Genomic DNA, 18,124 nt, shown 5'->3' with positions numbered 1-18,124 from the left:
AAAGGAAGAAACTTGAAAGGTTTTGAAAGGTATTTCAAATATATATAAATAGATTAATTTAAAAATATGATAAGAAACTCCTAGAAGATAAGGGATCTTGTGTAAATATGTTTGCATTTTCTCTTCAAATTAAAATAAAAAACATGACAAAAAAAGGAACATTAATTATTTCTGAGTTTATGCTTATGCCTTACAGCTTTAAGTTACAAGTAGGACCCTGTGCCTCAGCAATCGAATCGCAATTCAGTGTTTTAGGTGGTTAAGAGCTATGTTTTTCAACAGATAAGGAAGTTAGTAGGGAAGAACAATATTATATGTCATTTTTGCTTTCACTGTTATCTTAGTTGGTATGTTCTTACTCTTGTGTCCTTCCCCCTGTTATAAATTGACTGCATTTTCTAATCCTAACCGAAGTATGTCTTGATCACTAACTTATGCTTTTTTGCTTTTGGTTTTCCTTTCCAGTTTAAAAGAATGCTCAACCGGGAGCTAACCCACCTTTCTGAAATGAGCAGATCAGGCAATCAGGTCTCTGAATATATATCAAACACATTCTTAGGTAAGACCATGATGGGAGCTAACTTTTTTGCTGTTGTTCTTTTTAATCTCTTACTGTGTTGTGATAGAGCTTAAAAGCAGCTTCCGTATAATTTTCTGTTTACAGAAGCTGTACATTCAGTACAGAGGTTATGGTAAATCCATTCCTTTACAGCTTGTGTAGTTTGTGTGTGTGGTTTCCCTGTGTACTTGCAGATAAATATTCATCTACATATTCTCATTATTATATTGCTACCATACTAAGATATGAATATATAATAAATCGAGTATTTCATAGATTTGAAATAATTCTTCCATTCTGTTTGCCTTCTGGCCAGAAGGAAAGTTAGAACAAAGAGGTTTCAGTGTGCTGAAGGCACATGAACACATGAAACCTCATTAAATCTCACAGTGCATGGTTCTGATGGTTTGGTATTCCCTGCCTGCACATGAGAAAGCTGATGAATATGACTAAGTCAACATCTGAACAGACTGCTGCCAGAGAATTTGTGCAGCAAAAGAGCTTGCACTGTGGGATGTGAGCACTGAAAACCCTGACATGATATTATGAAGACTGTATTTCTTTCTCTATAGCTTTGCAGAAGGCAATGTTTTGTTCAGTTTTTCATATATATATAAAACTGGTGAAAATTAATAAAACTTGGTTCCATGTGGTTGATTGTGAGCAAGAAAATAAAGTTAATGTATAAATTTTAAGGAAGTTTTGAGCAAAACACAACTGGTTCATGACTGTGCACATAAGGGGAAGCACAGCTGGATATATCTAAATTAGGATAGCGAATATATTAAAAAGTGCCAAGGCTAGGAGAAATTTTGTTTTATTTGTGTGAGATAGCTGGGGCTTTTTGTGCTTTTTGGAAAGAAGTGGGGTTTTTACAAGTCCCATTTTATCCCGCTTGTCACTGTAACCTAATTGGATCTCTTTACTTGCCCATTCAGTTTATCCATGATTGCAGTAGCTGTCTGAGAAGTGCAGCACAGCAGAGTTTCATAAAAGAAGAAAGAGATACACCTGTGTTGCGGAGAAGCAGTATTGCAGAGCTTCAGGAGCCACTTAGGCTAACTGAAAAGACTTAGATACCAGTCTCTGTATGGCTTTACTTGAAAACGTAAGGCTGATTTTGACAGGGTAAGGAAATGCATGTCTACCTTTCAGAGGAGACCTGAGTGTGGAGCAGAAAGAGCACTGGAAAGGCAATCACTTACAAATTACTGAGCTATGGGTTTTCTTCAGTGGCTGGATATAAATGAAAACCCAATCTGCTAAAAAAAAATGTATACAAGAAGAATACAGTGGAGAAAATACCTGAGCTACAGAATTATTGCTTAAATCTACTATTTCCAAAATGTGCTGTCTAAATATATAGATTCTGAGATACAATGAAAAGAGGGAAAATATTATTTCCATAGAAAATTCAAATGAATCTAGTAAATTGTTTTCTTAATAGATAACTAATCTCCTGAACATCTACAGACTTTCACATTTGAGATTTAGGAAGATGTAATGAGAAAACACTTTTTAATGTTTTTCTTCTTCAAAATAGATAGATTGTTTTCCTAGGTAGGACTGTATGAGATGTATGAAGTTATTCTTTATGACAACTAATATGTTATTGTGTAAGAATCAAGGTTCCTATCCTGAGTCTGATAATATGTAAGCCTTTTATTTTTCAGTGTAATTAATCTGTTTTCCTATGAAGTGAAAGTGTAAGAGAACCTGTCAACAAGTATAACATAACCAGGGTCAAAATGGCAAGTTATCTTTTCTAGATGTTCAGATAGGTCTGGGGTACTTTGCCTCATTACTACAAAAGCATAGGCAATCCCGTGGAATTCCTTAGGAGATTTAAAGTTGTTCAGACAAGACCCTTCCTTTCACTTGAGTTGCTCTGACAGCTGAGCTTATGAACCTCCCGTTGATGGCTCTAAACTTTGTGCATATGACCAAAATCATAAACATCAAAACATGAACACGGGTCCCTGCTCCTCATCTGTTGTCGGTTTGCACCAGTCAAAAGCTCTAGTGCTTATCCTCCCTCTTTTTTTCCTGATTGTCTGCAAGCAGAGAGCAAAGTAGGGGGGAGTGAAGGGGGGACTGGAGAACTTAGTGCTGCAGGCTAAAGCTTGGTGACATTTCTGCAGTCGCTTCTTCACTCTGATTTGTTTGGAATTTGAAGTGTCCAGTAAAGGCAGACTGCTAAAGGGTAATTAAAAAAAAAAAAAGAAAAAACAAAAGGAAAAATAATTTAAAGAAAAGGAATAAAGTGAGGAAGCAAACACAATAACAATCTAGAAATTAGGAACAGACTTGCTACCCTTGCCTGGTTTCAGTGTCTTTCTTGAAGATGACCATTGCAGGAAGGATAAAGTAAACATCTATTTTTAAGAGTCCCAGTTTTGTTTTCTGATGTTGTTCTTTTTGTTTCTTTTAAGTTGTTTTTAAATCATAGTTTTCACTCAGCTCCTGTGTTAGAAACATATGTCCTTGATATTACTTGTTCTGCTAGAATATTTCTTAAGGAAGAGAAAAGATGCAGGCAGATCTTGTCAGAAAAGAGATGAGTTAAAGGAAGTTATTAAAACACTACATTTAAAAAATAGCATGAATAAAATGAACAAAAACTAATGCAAATTCCTAGCAGTTTTTTGGCAGGAAAATCCTCTGTTGCACCGATTTCAGTTGCACTGGGGACCATGGGTGTCTGCAGTGATCCATACCCCCATACTGTTTCTGCAGCGATCAGATGACAATAGCCTAAATACACTTTATTATCCCTTTGATCTTTGCCAATAGTGGTAGTAAGATTTGCTGGCACAGACACTGAGGTATATGAAATAATACCACTGATACTTCTGTAGAAGCAAAAGCCCACAAGACAGATCTCTCTCTTTTTTTTTTTTTTTTTTTTTAGCAGAATAGTCTTTTTGTCAGTACTACTTTCTCTGTTTGAGAGGTGCTATACATTGTAACAGAAAAGAGCTGCTCTTCAGATGTGAGCTGCCTCTACATGCAAAACATTTGTTGATGAGGCACCACTGGCAAAAGATTTTCTGAGCTGTACAGATAGCATAAACACAGGCAGCCCCCTTTAAGGGGGTTTTGGAAAGGTTTACATGAGATACTGTTTTTTTTGGTGGTGGTTGTTTTTTTTTGTTTGTTTTGTTTTGGTTGGTTGGTTTGTTTGTTTGGTTTGTTTGTTTTTTGTTTTTGTTTGTTTGTTTTTTTTTGTTTGTTTGGTTTTTTTGCTTTTTTTTCCCATAAAATAAAAAAAAAATCAAATTTTCTTGCCAAATGAAAATACAGACTTCTGTTCATGTGTTAAAACATTTATAAACGAAAGAGCTAACAATATCCATAGGGCTACAGGTGCAGAGAAAGTGGAAATTAGACAGTCACAAGACATATAAAGCCAGTTCAGAAATCTGTGAAATAGAGCTCTGCTTTAGTGAGGACCTGGTCTATGTTTGTCTCATTTCATGTTTTAACTGCTGTTGATGTGAAATATCTGTTGAAAATTCTCCAACCACAAATATAAAAAAAAATAAAAAAAAAGTTCTGTTAAGCATTACAACATCCATAATATGAAAATCAGCAGTAAAGCAAGCAAAAATATTTGTAATTCATATCAAAAATATCTTTTTTCTCATTCTTTTAAAGACAAACAACATGAAGTTGAAATTCCTTCTCCGACGCAGAAAGAGAAAGAGAAAAAGAAGAGGCCAATGTCTCAGATCAGTGGAGTCAAAAAACTGATGCACAGCTCCAGCTTAACTAATTCCAGTATTCCCAGATTTGGAGTTAAAACAGACCAAGAGGATGTTCTTGCCAAGGTAGAGAATATTTAAATCCTTGAATTTAAACCGTTGAATTGAAATAGAGGTTGGTCAGATGGAGTTACCAATATTATTCCATCTTCCACTTAGAGCTGTTGATTGCAAGCTGTAGCATTAAAGGCTGATCTCACTTAAAGAAATGTAAATCCAGTGAAGTGGAAGAGTAATAACTGAAATCAGAATCAGGCCGTAAGGGTTGATTTCTGCTTGAGCAGGATTTCAACAGGAATGTTTCCTGTCAGTTGCATATATTAATAATAATAATGCTGCATATTCCTTAATAATACCTGAGGAAGGAAGAATAAACTTATATACTGTCAGAGGAATGAAAATCTACAGCAGACTGATGCTTTTCAAAAATGCACAACTGTATAGCATTAGAGCTATCTTTGCATATCCTGTCTTCAACTCCATTTTTCATGTCCGTATTTTGTTTTCAGGGACACTTCTGATTTTTGCACCAGCAACAATTTGGCAATAATCTAACACTGGTATAAAGTTATTATTCATTCAATTTTAGTTGTTAGTATTTGGAAATATGCCTATCATTATGTTCTCAGGAATCTGCCTATTTATTTCAACAGTCTGTTTTTGAGAATCAGGAAGACAGCAGCAGAACTCAGTGACTTTTGCAGTTCACCTCCTCGCTGAACTTTGCCCTTACTAGGCAGTGAGATAGAAAGGGTGTCAGCTCATTCAAGATACTGCAGCATCTCTTCCTCTGGAGCAATTCACTTAAAAGTGGAATTCTTTCCTCCCTAGTGATTTAAAATCAGGAGAGGTGGTAGATGCCAGTGCAAATATGACAAGAGTAATAGTAGCAACTTTCCCCCTTTTAGAGTTTAGCATATAATTTTCACAGTGACTCTAGCAGGCGTCAAGCTTTGCATTTTCATGAGTCTGCCGTTTGTAGCTGTTTTAATCAAAAAATGCTGGAATCTGTGTGTTAGAGTTCAATGGTTCTGTTGCTTGATTCTGTCCTAGGAACTAGAAGATGTGAACAAATGGGGCCTTCAGGTTTTCCGAGTAGCAGAACTATCTGGAAACAGACCTTTGACCGTCATCATGCACACTATTTTCCAGGCAAGTAGGAGCAGCCATACTGCTTCATGCTTATCTGAGAGATTTTTCTGTGCTTTGTAATCTGACTTGTTTCCCTTTTTCTTTTCTAGGAACGAGATTTGTTAAAAACATTTAAAATTCCAGTAGACACTTTAATAACTTACCTGATGACCCTAGAAGATCATTACCATGCAGATGTGGCATATCACAATAACATACATGCTGCAGATGTTGTTCAGTCAACCCATGTCTTGCTATCAACCCCAGCATTAGAGGTAAACTACACCAAGGTGGGAAAGAGGCAGGCATGAGAGGAAGGGACATACTTTGACTTCTCAACTAAACGATAAACATTTTAGTTTCTGTAATATTTTTCAAAAAGAAATCTTGACATTTATTTCATAAGTTGCTCTCTCTTAAAGATACTTTGTGAGGATCCGGGTTTATTTGTGTGTAAATATTGTGCAGAAAAATGTAATGTTTTTCTTCAAAGTCATGGTCTTATACTTGCAGATTTGTGTTGTCATAACCTTTTTTGTTGCAAAACAATTTGTAACTTGTTACATTCGTTTCATTATTAACTGCTTCCTGTTCCGTCATTACTTCCCATGTGAGACTCACTAACCACAGTGGAATTGCATAGGAAAGACAGTGATAAAACAGGATTCCCTCAATAAGGCCATTTGTTTATTTGTTGTTGTTGTTGTTGTTTTTAAATTGTGCGTATTTGTTCTGAACCTGAATGACAGTTGGCAAAGATCCACAAAGATTCTGGAATTCTCTTGAGAAAGAGGGAGATCAGCTTATGCTCTTAAATCCCCACCATCTTTACCAAACAGCTAAACTGAACATCAGGAGCATTTTTAGATTTTATTGCTTTTTTGTTTGTTTGTTTGTTTGTTTGACTGTATTTAACTCAACTGTTTTTGATGACCTTGCTCTCAGCAGTTTTAACCAGTAAAATCGCAGTATATGCCCAATACCATTGCTGATCTACGTACTTCTAAGCTGTTCTTGATCAGTTATGAAAGCCATTATGTAACTTGGGAACTTGTAACAACCTGAGACAAGACTCAGTGACACATCAGGTCCCTTGCAGTCCTTGCTGCCTATTTTCCTAATAGTCTCATACAAAGAAATATCAGTAAATGCTAAGTAAAATGCCTTGTAGTCTATCACCGTTTCCTTTGGTGTCGTTGAGGAGATGTTCATTCTTCAAATGCAGGACTGTATGTTTATTGTGTAACATAGACATGTCAGATGTAACATGAAAGAATCTGGCAGGAATTTTTAACTTGAATTTGTGCTATAGGTCAGAAATCTAAATCTGTAACTACTGGTTTAATAAAAGTTGATTTATTTGTAGACTGAAGCTGAGAAACGCTTCAGTTGTTACTGAATTTAGTGATGCTGTTAGTGTGAAGTAAGGATAGTTTTACTTTCATGGCCAAGCTGGAAATATTTATGGAATTCAATGTAATGGATGATTTTACAAAAGATTGTGATAACCTATGTGTAAAATACCTTCTTAAGATTCCTGATGCATTTCAAATGTGTTTTTTTAACGTTCAGATCAAGATTAAACTAGACTCCTTTTACTGAAACCGTTTTTTCATTGATTAGTGATTGTCATTTCTATTTCATGGTTTTCTAGGCAGTGTTCACTGATTTGGAGATTCTTGCAGCAATTTTTGCCAGTGCAATACATGATGTAGATCATCCTGGGGTTTCAAACCAGTTTCTTATCAACACAAGTAAGTTTGATATTCAGTGGTTTTCTCAAAAATTTGCTGCAAGATCTGCACATAGCACCTGAGAAATACAAAATCTGTTAATTGTTTGCTTTTACTTGTACCTTTTCTTGGTAAATGGGTAGATGTTTGTATTTTCAATTGGATATTATTTTGTATTACTTGTAACTTTAGAAATAATATACACAGTACTGGTTAGCAAGAATTAATAAGACATGAAAAATAAGAGAGAGACTATAATCCTGTCACTATTTTCTGTTTAGAAATGGGAATGGTAGGTGCATTTCTGGCTCTACCTGGCTGCTGTACTTTTTTTCTGATCTCTTCATAGTCATGCCTCATGGACTGAATTTTCTCAGCCTGCCCTGGCAGACTGTGGCAAATGCCTTCTTTTTTTTTTTTTTTTTTTTTTTATATGTGACTCAGTGATGCTTCAAATACGGAGGGGTGAGCCCCAGTGAAAAGAGACTCTAATGCCATCTCCAAATGTGAAACACAGTGTACTTGTTCTGCATTCCTCAAGGCTGTTCTATGCAGCACTACATGAACCACTTCCCTCTTTTATCTTCTGCTAGAAGAAAAGTACTGTTAGCCTCATTGAATCTAATCATGGCACATTTACCGAGTGGCTTCTTGCCCTAGTGCAACCTGCTTTGATTATATGACTCTCTTTTCCTACTATAAGTGGGTAGCACATTTTAGCAAATTCCATCATATGCTCGTATTTCTTTTGCCATCTGTTGTCTTCTCCTTTTACAATAACTGACCCAGAATTAACAAAACTTGAAATAATTCTAAGAATTCAAGCATGTAAGAAGAAAAAGCTACAGAAATGGAAGCATACCTAGAAGTTGTGTATCTGACCCATCGGTTTGCATGTTCATAGACACTGTCTGGGTTAATAGATTCACAGGGTGAATCTATTCCACTGGTGCTAAAATAGTATGACCCCATATCAGCAATATGGTTTGAAGAAAGGAGATTCTGTTCTGACTCATTTCTGCTGTACATTCAGATAAGACCTCAAGTCTAGTCTGTATCTAATTTTATTTGCCTTAATGGCCTGAGGGCTACCCTGTAGTGAAATTTTATTTGGTGACTCATCTGCAAAGTGAAGGATTGGGACTGTCTCTAGATTTCTGGTACTGTGTTGGTAATAAGTGCCGTTAGCAGTGTAGTGTAGAAAGATGGTGAATCAAGCATTGTTCATGAAACTGTGTAAAGCCGAAACACTTAAGAATAGGCACATATAAGTAAAGTTTTTGTTTATTTAATTAGAAATTGAATGGCAAGATGTATTGGTGGCTCAGAGTTGCTATGGGGAAACACTGAGTTGGTTATGTTTAAGCGGCATGACTGTCAAGATGAATGGGCCAGTAGTGCTACATAAAGCTTTCACTTTTAAGGCAGATGGTTGAAACTCAGCTGAGTTAAGAGTGATACTGATGTAGCGGCTTAGAAAAATGTCTCGTTATTCTCAGTTCCTTCTGATGGAGAAGACTTCCTTGTAAATCGAGTAGTGCCACTAACTGGAACTGCTGTTAGTAAGCTCAAAAGAGACAAAGGGGTTTTATCCCTTTTGAGTTGTTACACGCTTGAAGAAGAAACCATAGGAACAGAGATAGACATAAAGAGCATTTAATTCAGTTTTATTTAAGGTTTTAACTCATTTTCCACGAGGACTTAAGAATCAATGCCTACATGACTTCTATAAAAGTTACAAAATCTCTCAACTCCCAGATTTTCCTAATCTCTAGAAGATCATTTTCTTCAACCCAATTTTATGTTTTCCAATGAACCTTGCAATGTATTAGCATTTCATGAAGAAGTATAAGAATACATTTAAAAAATCATTATAGACTTATGTAACGTGCATGTTTTCCATATTTCAGGTTATTCTTTATAATTACTTACACATTATATTTCAGAGTTTTATTATATCGTTTCAGGATTTAAAATCCATTTAGAAAGTTTTCCAAAAACTTGATCCCTCATAAACACTATTAAAGTATAAACAAATGTGGATTGTGCTAGCATCGGGGGAGATGCATATTTGACAACTGTTAAGTCTATCCTTCCAAGTAGTCTTGAAGCTTATAGTGTGCTACAGATGTTACCAAGGAGGAACTTTCCACCTCCATTACAAAGTTGAGAATGTTTTAACTCTCTCTGTAGTTGCAGCCCTTACAAAGTAGTTCAGCTATGTTGAGGGTTTTGCAATTGAAGCTCTTCAGAAGGCTGTTTGAAAGGAATATAAACCACTGCCTGTCGTCTTTGTAAGAAAAATGACAAGTAGTCAAACTTTATAAATATTCTGTGAAAGACAAAAGAGATACCATTTGACAAACTTTCTTTCTTTTCCATTTTGCTATTACAGTTTTGCTACCATTAGGATAAGGAAAGTTAGAGGAAGGGTTTCCCAATTCACAAGATCGATGTGTTCAGGACAAGAGAGGAAGACAGCAGGAGAATGCACAACGAGACTATTGAAATCTGAAGAGCAGAGCCTATAAAAGCACCCTATTGAACCAGAGAGATTTTGAAACAAAGCTTTTGTAGAGGAAGATAAAGAGGACAAGGAGTAGAATAGACTCACATGTGGTTAGATTTCAGATAGAACAACTGCAATAAACAGAAGTTTATGTCAGCACAAATGTGATTGCATAAGAAGAATGCTTTTTGGATGATAGATTCATTTGCACTCTGTGTCTTAAAAAGTGCAAGCTGATTGTGTGGCGTTCCTGTGTAGAATCCAAATCCGTGCAGAAAATTGTCTAAACTGTTTTTATTTGTCAAAGCTGTCTTCATGTGTGCCTTGGTACAGGCCTAAGAAAGGAGTATGAGCTTCACTTATTCTCACAGCCACATGGCACGACTGAGTGAAGAAAGTTTTGTTAGTGAAGGTACCCTTTTAACATCACAAGTAGATCACACTCAAATATGAGACAATAAGCAAGGCCACTGCTTGCACTTTCAAGCCACATAGCTTTTCAATAAAAAGATCAGAAGTGTAACTGTGATAGTCCCACCAGCCTCCTCTCAAAACATCCATTGTCACAGACTAATGATGCCCCTTAGGCACAACTTGCTACTTAACTGAGTGTCTTACATAACTGCAGAGGTATATTGTTTGGAAACCAAGATGAGTGTGCTCTGCCTGACCTGCACTGAAGCCTTAGCTGTGTATTCGCAGGTCTGAGTAGTGGATAGGTACACCTTCACTTAAGCAATTCAGTTTTAGTGGGTAGGGAGGGAGGGAGGAAGGGGCAGAAGGAAGACAAAAAAACATCAAAATGTGTTTTAGTTTGTGTATTTATGCATAATATTTTCCATGTGACCACATGCATATATGAAAATGTATTCTGAAAAATATCTTCCTTGTATTGTTTTCTAACTTGCCATTCCAGGCATGTGTACACACTCCACTGCAAAGCTGGCTTTTTATTTTTCTCAACGTACTTTGCTTTGATTTGTTAAGATGTTCAGTTGTCAATTCTGCAAGTTTTGATACTGTGTGAACTACCGGAAATTGTTTTCTAATAGTTCATCTAGTAAATCTTGTTATGAATGTAATTCATTTGAAAAATCATAAGGGATTTGGTGGAAGCAAAGGCTTTAGTAATATTCTGCCCTGTGATTGTTATTGCAGATTCTGAACTCGCCTTGATGTACAATGACTCATCAGTACTGGAGAATCACCACTTAGCTGTGGGCTTTAAGCTGCTACAGGAAGAAAATTGTGACATTTTCCAGAATTTGACAAAAAAACAGAGGCAGTCATTGAGGAAAATGGTCATTGACATTGTGAGTTCTGCTTTAGAGTCCCTTTTGCATAGTGCTAGCAAATTGAATGATTATGCACAGCAACATTTTAGGATAAATTACAAGTTGTTAGATGAAGTTGTATTTTATTTTGTCCAAACATGAATAGTGGGTTCTTTTCAGTTTTGATAACCATGTATACCTTTCTGGAAGGTATACAGCCCTGTTTCAAGCTGTTTTCATACTGATGTCTGTGTTTGGCATTTCACAATCACAGCTGGAAATTTTCTACAGAATTAATGATAATGAACTAAGAATGATCAAATCTTTCTCCAATTATTTTGTCATATTCTTAAAATAATCAAAATGAAAGCATTAGGACACTGATGATATATGGGACTGAGACTTCTGTAGTCTATTCAGATACAGAACTTAGGTTTTCTACTGAGAACCATTTGTTTTTGGGTCCAAAGGTTTCTTAAAAGTCAGTAGAATAAATGATATTTTTAATTAAAAAAAAAAAGTTTTTAAAAATGATTTATTCTTTTGTTTCTTTCAAGGTACTTGCAACAGACATGTCTAAGCATATGAATCTATTGGCTGATTTAAAAACTATGGTTGAAACCAAAAAAGTGACAAGTTCTGGTGTCTTACTTCTTGATAACTATTCAGATAGAATTCAGGTAAGAAAATTTATCTGTATTATCATGTGTTACATCATCAATAGCTTTTGCCTACCTAGTCTTCAGCGTGGGTTAGATCAACTGTCTATTTTCACACCATGACTCACTCTCTCCCCTCTTCTCTCTCACGTTTCTTGCATGTTACATATTCTGTTAGGTACTGAATTATTCTTTAGGAAACTAGTGAGGTGGTAATATACTTCTAGGCTGATTTTGGCTTTGCCCTACCCTTCAAATTGTCAGCACCTTCTTGGTCTTTCTCTGAAACATTTTCTGTCTCTTACATGGGGAGAAGCAGTAGAAGTGAGGTAATTCATGGCTATTACTGCAGGTGTGAAAAACACTCAAGGACTAAGTTTTTGCTCTCCAGAATAAATCTTGCACTACATGTATTTTCAAGATTCCAGTTCACAGCCACCAAACGTGTAAATGGAAAGGGAGCTGTTTTTCTCCAGTGTAATAACACAGCAGGTGTTCAATCTATTTTAGGTTCTTCAGAATATGGTGCACTGTGCAGATCTCAGCAATCCAACAAAGCCACTCCACCTATACCGCCAATGGACAGATAGAATAATGGAGGAATTCTTCCGTCAAGGAGATCGGGAAAGAGAGAGGGGAATGGAGATAAGTCCCATGTGTGATAAGCACAATGCATCTGTAGAAAAATCACAGGTAACTGATTTCAGTAGGCAGATAAATAGCCTAGTATGACATTTTAATGGAAGAAGATAGTCCATAACCATTCTTCATATTTTGATAAATTTCTGAATGTATCAAAATTATTTATACGCACTATTTCCTCGTTTTTCCTCTCTAAATTAATTAATTCAGCTTCTGGGTAGCAAGTGAGAGGAGTTAAGATTCTTACTGTGAAAACATAGTGCATAGCAGTGTGTTTCCTGAGGGGATTCCATCATTGTTGTTATCTGCAATGAAGCATATTCTTCAGAAAATAATATTGTACAGCTGCTCATTAGGATTTCCTTCAAAAGCAGAATTAAATATAAAGCAGCTGTTTGGCTCACTAAATGCAATGGAGTTCTTTGGAAAGAACAATTCATTTGGAAACAAATTCTTTCCAAGTCCTTATCCAATATCCTGAATGAGAGGTTTGAGATGCTAAGAGACCCTATTTTCTGCTTAGAACAGCATGGGCTCCTTGCAGCCACCTTAAGAGTGCTGTGTCTAGTGTCTCATGCTAGTGTTATCTTTCTCAGGCATTATGGTCTATTTCTTTTAGACAGCATGAATATTGAAAGCTTCTGTACAGTAAATGGATTGAATTACTGTGATGTTTATTCATAGTTTTTCGTTTTTTGTGAATAAGATCTTATTCTAATTTTCTATTGTTTGAAACAGGTGGGTTTTATAGACTACATTGTTCATCCTTTGTGGGAGACATGGGCAGATCTTGTTCACCCAGATGCCCAGGATATCTTAGATACACTGGAAGACAATCGAGAATGGTACCAGAGCACAATCCCTCAAAGTCCCTCTCCTGCACCTGATGACCAGGAAGAGGGTAGACAGGGACAAACTGAAAAATTCCAGTTTGAATTAACACTGGAGGAAGATGGAGAGTCAGACACCGAAAAGGACAGTGGAAGTCAAGTAGAAGAAGACACCAGCTGCAGTGACTCCAAGACTCTTTGCACCCAGGATTCAGAATCTACTGAAATTCCTCTTGATGAGCAAGTAGGGGAAGAAGTAGAAGAGGAGGAGAACCAGACAGAACCTTGTGTAGTGGAAGACCATGCTCCTGACACATAACAATGAGGACATACCCTCTCTGTCTTGCCCTCTCCCTTTCCCTCTCCCCTCCTTCCTCTCTCTAATTAAGTAATGGTTTCCAAAGTGTATGTTGTATGCTACAGTCATGATCACAACTCACTGTCATCTGCTAGGACGTTTGTTAATCAAAACTGACCTTGATGACTCAGTTTGGCACTCAGGAATATTGTAACCAGAATCTTCACCTCCATTGCTTCAGAAAGTGGGGGAAGAAGATCCATAAACTACATCTTACTAAACTCAATTTCACAGATTTGATTAACTAAATCAAATATTTTCAGAGGAGTACCACCTGCCAACCGAATGCTGGTATGCTTTGGTAGTTTTTTATTTTATTTTATTTTACTTTTTATTTTATTTTATTTTATTTTTATTTTATTTCTCAACTTAAGCATTGGATAATGTTCGTCATCAGAGGAAACAGACAGAAAATAAACTGAGGTTCCTACTGGAAAGCAAATGCACATAAATGATGGGACACAACACGAATCTGTTACCAATAGGAAGATGAGCTGTGGAAATTGCATAATTTTCTAATTTCAAGTCTTCCTGATAAGTGACTGAAAAAAGTGTAACCCAATGGGTTGCACTGAACTCTGCATTTTGTATAATATGTAAAAGAGAGATCTTTTGTAGAGCTTACTTTTATTATTAAATGTACTGAGGTATTATATTTAAAGAAAAACACTTTCCGACTTCATCTGCCACTGGTTATTTTTTCCAAAGAGTAATTTGCAAGTTTTCAGTACAAATCTGTGCTACACTGGATAATACTTCTAGGGTTTTTTATTTCCTTCTTGTTTTGCACCTTAGAACTTCAAAACAATATTGAATTTTAAACATCTATTATTTTATGTATTAGTGAGTTTCATGAACATCCTTTATGTTACCCAAAACTCCTACAGTCTGATGGAATTTTTTTTGTTTTCATTATAATGTTCCCAGACATATTAGAGGAAGTTATGTTTTGCTATTGTCCTCATAGTGGCCTGATCCTGTCAATTCTGACTCAGTACCAGAAGTAGTACTACCTTTGAAACCAACTGTTAAGATTAAGATTTGCAGGACTAGGGCCAGTAAGAAAGGTAATGAATTGTCTTTAATATAAAGGCAGCTCTTCGACTATATTTGTGAAATGTATCCCTCTGAAACATGATTTGCAGACCATTTTTTTGCCTGGGAACTATAGACTGCTAAATCAGAACAAGCAAATACAGTATTTGGAATATATATTTTGGCATAAAAGCATTAATGTATTATTTCCAATTTTGATTCCCGTAGTTTCTTTTTATCTTTTAGTGATCTAGTTAAACCATTTGCTAATCCAAGACATGTAAAATATAAAAATTGTGATTAGCATTATTTTTTTCATATTTTTATTGCAAGAAGAGCCAGGTCCATCTTTTTTTTTCTATGTTTTTAAGTAATTAAAAAGTGTGTCATGAGAGTGGTAGTTTACTCCACATTATTTTAATCTCATCTTTTTTTTTTATCCTTTATACAGCTTGTGCTGAGAGAAGCCTACTTTTAGGTTTGATTGGTACTGAAAACTTTCATAACTTGGAAAGCTAAAGGGAATTAGGAGTTCGTGTTTGACATTTGCCTGTCCTGGTGCTTGCTCACATGAAACAGGAATTTTTTATCTCCACTGCTTTACCCTTCATTAAAATTGTAGTTTTCAGTTGGGAAATAGTTGCCTAGAGAAGGCACAGACTCCATTCTGTAAAATTCTGGTAAAATGACAATATCAAGATGATTTCTTAACAAAAGAAAATGGAATCAGACATTATTTCCCTGTTTGGATTAATTTGGTAGTAAATAAGCAGATATAAATGTTGTTTTTTGTTGTTGTTGTAGTTTGTTTTTTTTTTTTTTTGTTTGTTTTCATTTTGGTTTTTATTTTTTATCTTTTTTTTAAGTGTCTGAGATCTTCTTTAAGATAAGAACTTATTTGAAAACTATTGGCTAATAATTCAGCCTTTAAATTCATTTCACATTCTTCTATATCCAGGTCAAAATTTTCTCTACCTTTAGCCCTCACAGGGCTTTAGCACAGATGATACTGAAGGGGAAAGAAAATGAAGAGAACTCATGTTTTTAAGGTTTCAACAATATTTTGTTCTTCATCATTTCTTCCTGAACCTGACCCACCTAAAAATCCTCTCAATCCCTAAGAGTGCCTGGAACCTTAATAATGGAAAAGCAATATAAATTCCAAAATGACCAATGGGGACCTGAAAAGCTTTTGTATCTGCACTAACTGAAAGTAAATGAAGAGAAAACACCATATTGTATTGTGAGACATATACCCATACATATGGACAATCAAATCATAGAAAATTGTATCATTTCTTAGAGATGGGGATATAATGCACTGTACAATCTTTTTTCTTTTTCCTCTTTTGCCAAAGTGTGTTTTAGCATTGCACACTGCTTTAAAACAATACAATTTACAAGTGGCTTTATGTGTTTTAAATAATTTTGCCATAATAAAATGCGATGAGTTGGGTATTGGGGGGAGGAAAGGGGGGGAGAAAATTCACATTGCTTATAACAGTACACTTTAGCTTGCAAGTTACTGTACTCAATAATGCTGTATTTGAATTTTTAAATTGTTTTGTGTCATTGTTAAAAAAGATAATGAAAGAATATAGATAGAACAAATAGCATTCAGAAGTTTTAAAAACTTGAATGAAATGGATTTTTCAGAAAGCTTTGACAATTCTTTTAAAATGCATTATTTATTTTATTTGTGCCATGCATTTTTTCTCACCAAATGACCTTACCTGTAATACAGTCTTGTTTGTCTCTGTTTACAACCATGTATTTATTGTAATGTACATACTGTAATGTTAATTGTAAATTACCAGTTCTTATTATAACATCATCCTTGTGAGGGTGGTGTTGCTATATTTGGAAACTCTTGGTGAGAGAATGATTATTGTGTATACATATTCCTTGTACATTTTTTCTCCTGTAATATACTCTATGTCACCTTAGAGCTTGTTTATGGAAGATTCAAGAAAAGTATAAAATACATAAAGATATATCAATAAAAAAAAAAAAAAAGGAAAAAAGAAAAAAAAAAAAAAGCTGCAGGTCTTTGGTCCCAGGGCTGTGCCTTAACTTTAAACAATTTTTTCTTCTGTTTTGCTGCATTTGAAAGTAAGGTAGCTGTGGGGCTAGGGCTGGGCATATCTACCCTATTTTTAGTGCTAGCTTATGGGGATTACAAATACAAGCTAGTATGCATGATACTACAGTGAGCTTTCATTCATGACCCTACTGCAAGTTCAAGCTTTTCCAGACTTCGGGCAATATAATTGTACTGCCTCTCTGATTATCTTTTTACAGGCTATCATCAGGGATTATTGCATATTGCAGCCATTACTTGCTACTACTAAAAAAAAATAAATACTGATACTATATTTCAATACTGAATTTTGCTGAATTTTGCTGAAAGAGCTTTGGAAAGCAGCTCTAACATGCATCTGATTTTAATACATATTGGCAAATGAAATAATTGGAATTAAAAGGGTGTATCTCATACACTTTTTTCTTTTTTTTTTTTGTCACCTAATATTCTTTCTTTACTCAGTAGCACAAATTGCCACTGTATAAGCAGAATCTGTAAAGTAGGACAAAAGACAACTTCAGACTTGGAAATGCTTTCTAACACTAATAATAGTGTTATAAGCAGCCAAAGCTTTTATTTTGTATAGATGTATGTAAGGCTTTGTACAGGTATGTATAGCATAATGCACTAGATCTGGTAAACCTTTTAATAACACTAGCGTTAGTTTTGCAGGTTGGACTCTGAGCATCCCTTGTTGTTTGAATATTACATTGCTCCAGACTGCTTAGGACTGATAGCAATGAATTTTCCAGAGCAAGGTAAACGCCTCTCCTCCATTCCAGTGATGCCCAGCCCTTGTAGCATGCGACTTTTCAGTGAAAGGAGCGATTCTTTTTCAAGTAAAAACAGAGCCTCCTTTTTGACACAAACTGTAGATTTTAGCAGCCCTGGCCCAAAGGAAAATGATTGCTTTTGTTTTAAACAGTATAAAAGGGACACTATAATGAGAGAAATCCTGAACAATTTTTTGTTGTTGTTTTAATTTGATTTTTTCTTTTGGGGATGTCTTGAGAGTGGCAACTTGTGTGAACATTGCACATGACAATTACTTCACCAGTTTCTTAGCCTCTCTTACAGCCTATGGGATAGTACTGTACATCAATACCTTCATATGAAATTTTTATATGCAATGGAAATAAAAGCATGGGTTGATTCTGCCTAGTTACTGTATTTGACTTCCTTTTGCAAGGTGTTATTTTTATTTATTTATTTATTTATTAACACATAGCTGTGACAACTTAAGAGAAAACATATCCGTAGAATACTTAGATTATGATATTTTTTTCATTATACTGAGTTTTCTGTAGATAATACAAAATAAATGTGAGGGCTAATCAGACAAGTTAGTAAAATGTGGTATTTCATAAAGTCTAATCCAGAGACATGCTGTACAGTTGTATAGAAAGGCATTCAGTCTCAACTTTCTGGAAATTTTACTATTGACTTGAGTGGCAGAAGAAGCCTATCTTGAGAAAATAGGACTTCAGCTGAAACGAGGCAGGAGAATAGAGATTGCTACCAGAGCAATACATGGGGATATCAGAAAG

At 35.4% G+C, this 18,124-nt stretch overlaps 1 protein-coding gene across 8 annotated transcripts in view; it reads left to right on the top strand.

The window, feature by feature from the left end:
* Nucleotides 1-17,738, top strand: part of PDE4D (phosphodiesterase 4D) — a 629,197-nt gene extending 611,459 nt beyond the window's left edge. For all 8 annotated transcript variants that reach the window (XM_084504096.1, XM_084504097.1, XM_084504100.1 and 5 more), the window contains 9 exons: nucleotides 466-559; nucleotides 4,217-4,389; nucleotides 5,377-5,475; nucleotides 5,565-5,729; nucleotides 7,109-7,208; nucleotides 10,855-11,009; nucleotides 11,528-11,650; nucleotides 12,140-12,322; nucleotides 13,010-17,738. In XM_084504096.1, coding sequence (XP_084360222.1) covers nucleotides 466-559; nucleotides 4,217-4,389; nucleotides 5,377-5,475; nucleotides 5,565-5,729; nucleotides 7,109-7,208; nucleotides 10,855-11,009; nucleotides 11,528-11,650; nucleotides 12,140-12,322; nucleotides 13,010-13,420 — 1,503 coding nt within the window. In that variant the 3' untranslated portion in view covers nucleotides 13,421-17,738. The remainder of the gene's footprint in view (nucleotides 1-465; nucleotides 560-4,216; nucleotides 4,390-5,376; nucleotides 5,476-5,564; nucleotides 5,730-7,108; nucleotides 7,209-10,854; nucleotides 11,010-11,527; nucleotides 11,651-12,139; nucleotides 12,323-13,009) is intronic.
* The last annotated feature ends 386 nt before the right edge of the window (nucleotides 17,739-18,124 follow it).

Source organism: Aythya ferina (assembly GCF_964211825.1).
Source record: "Aythya ferina genome assembly, chromosome: Z".
In the NCBI taxonomy this organism is placed as follows: domain Eukaryota; kingdom Metazoa; phylum Chordata; class Aves; order Anseriformes; family Anatidae; genus Aythya; species Aythya ferina.
This window is presented reverse-complemented; position numbering and strand designations above follow the sequence as displayed.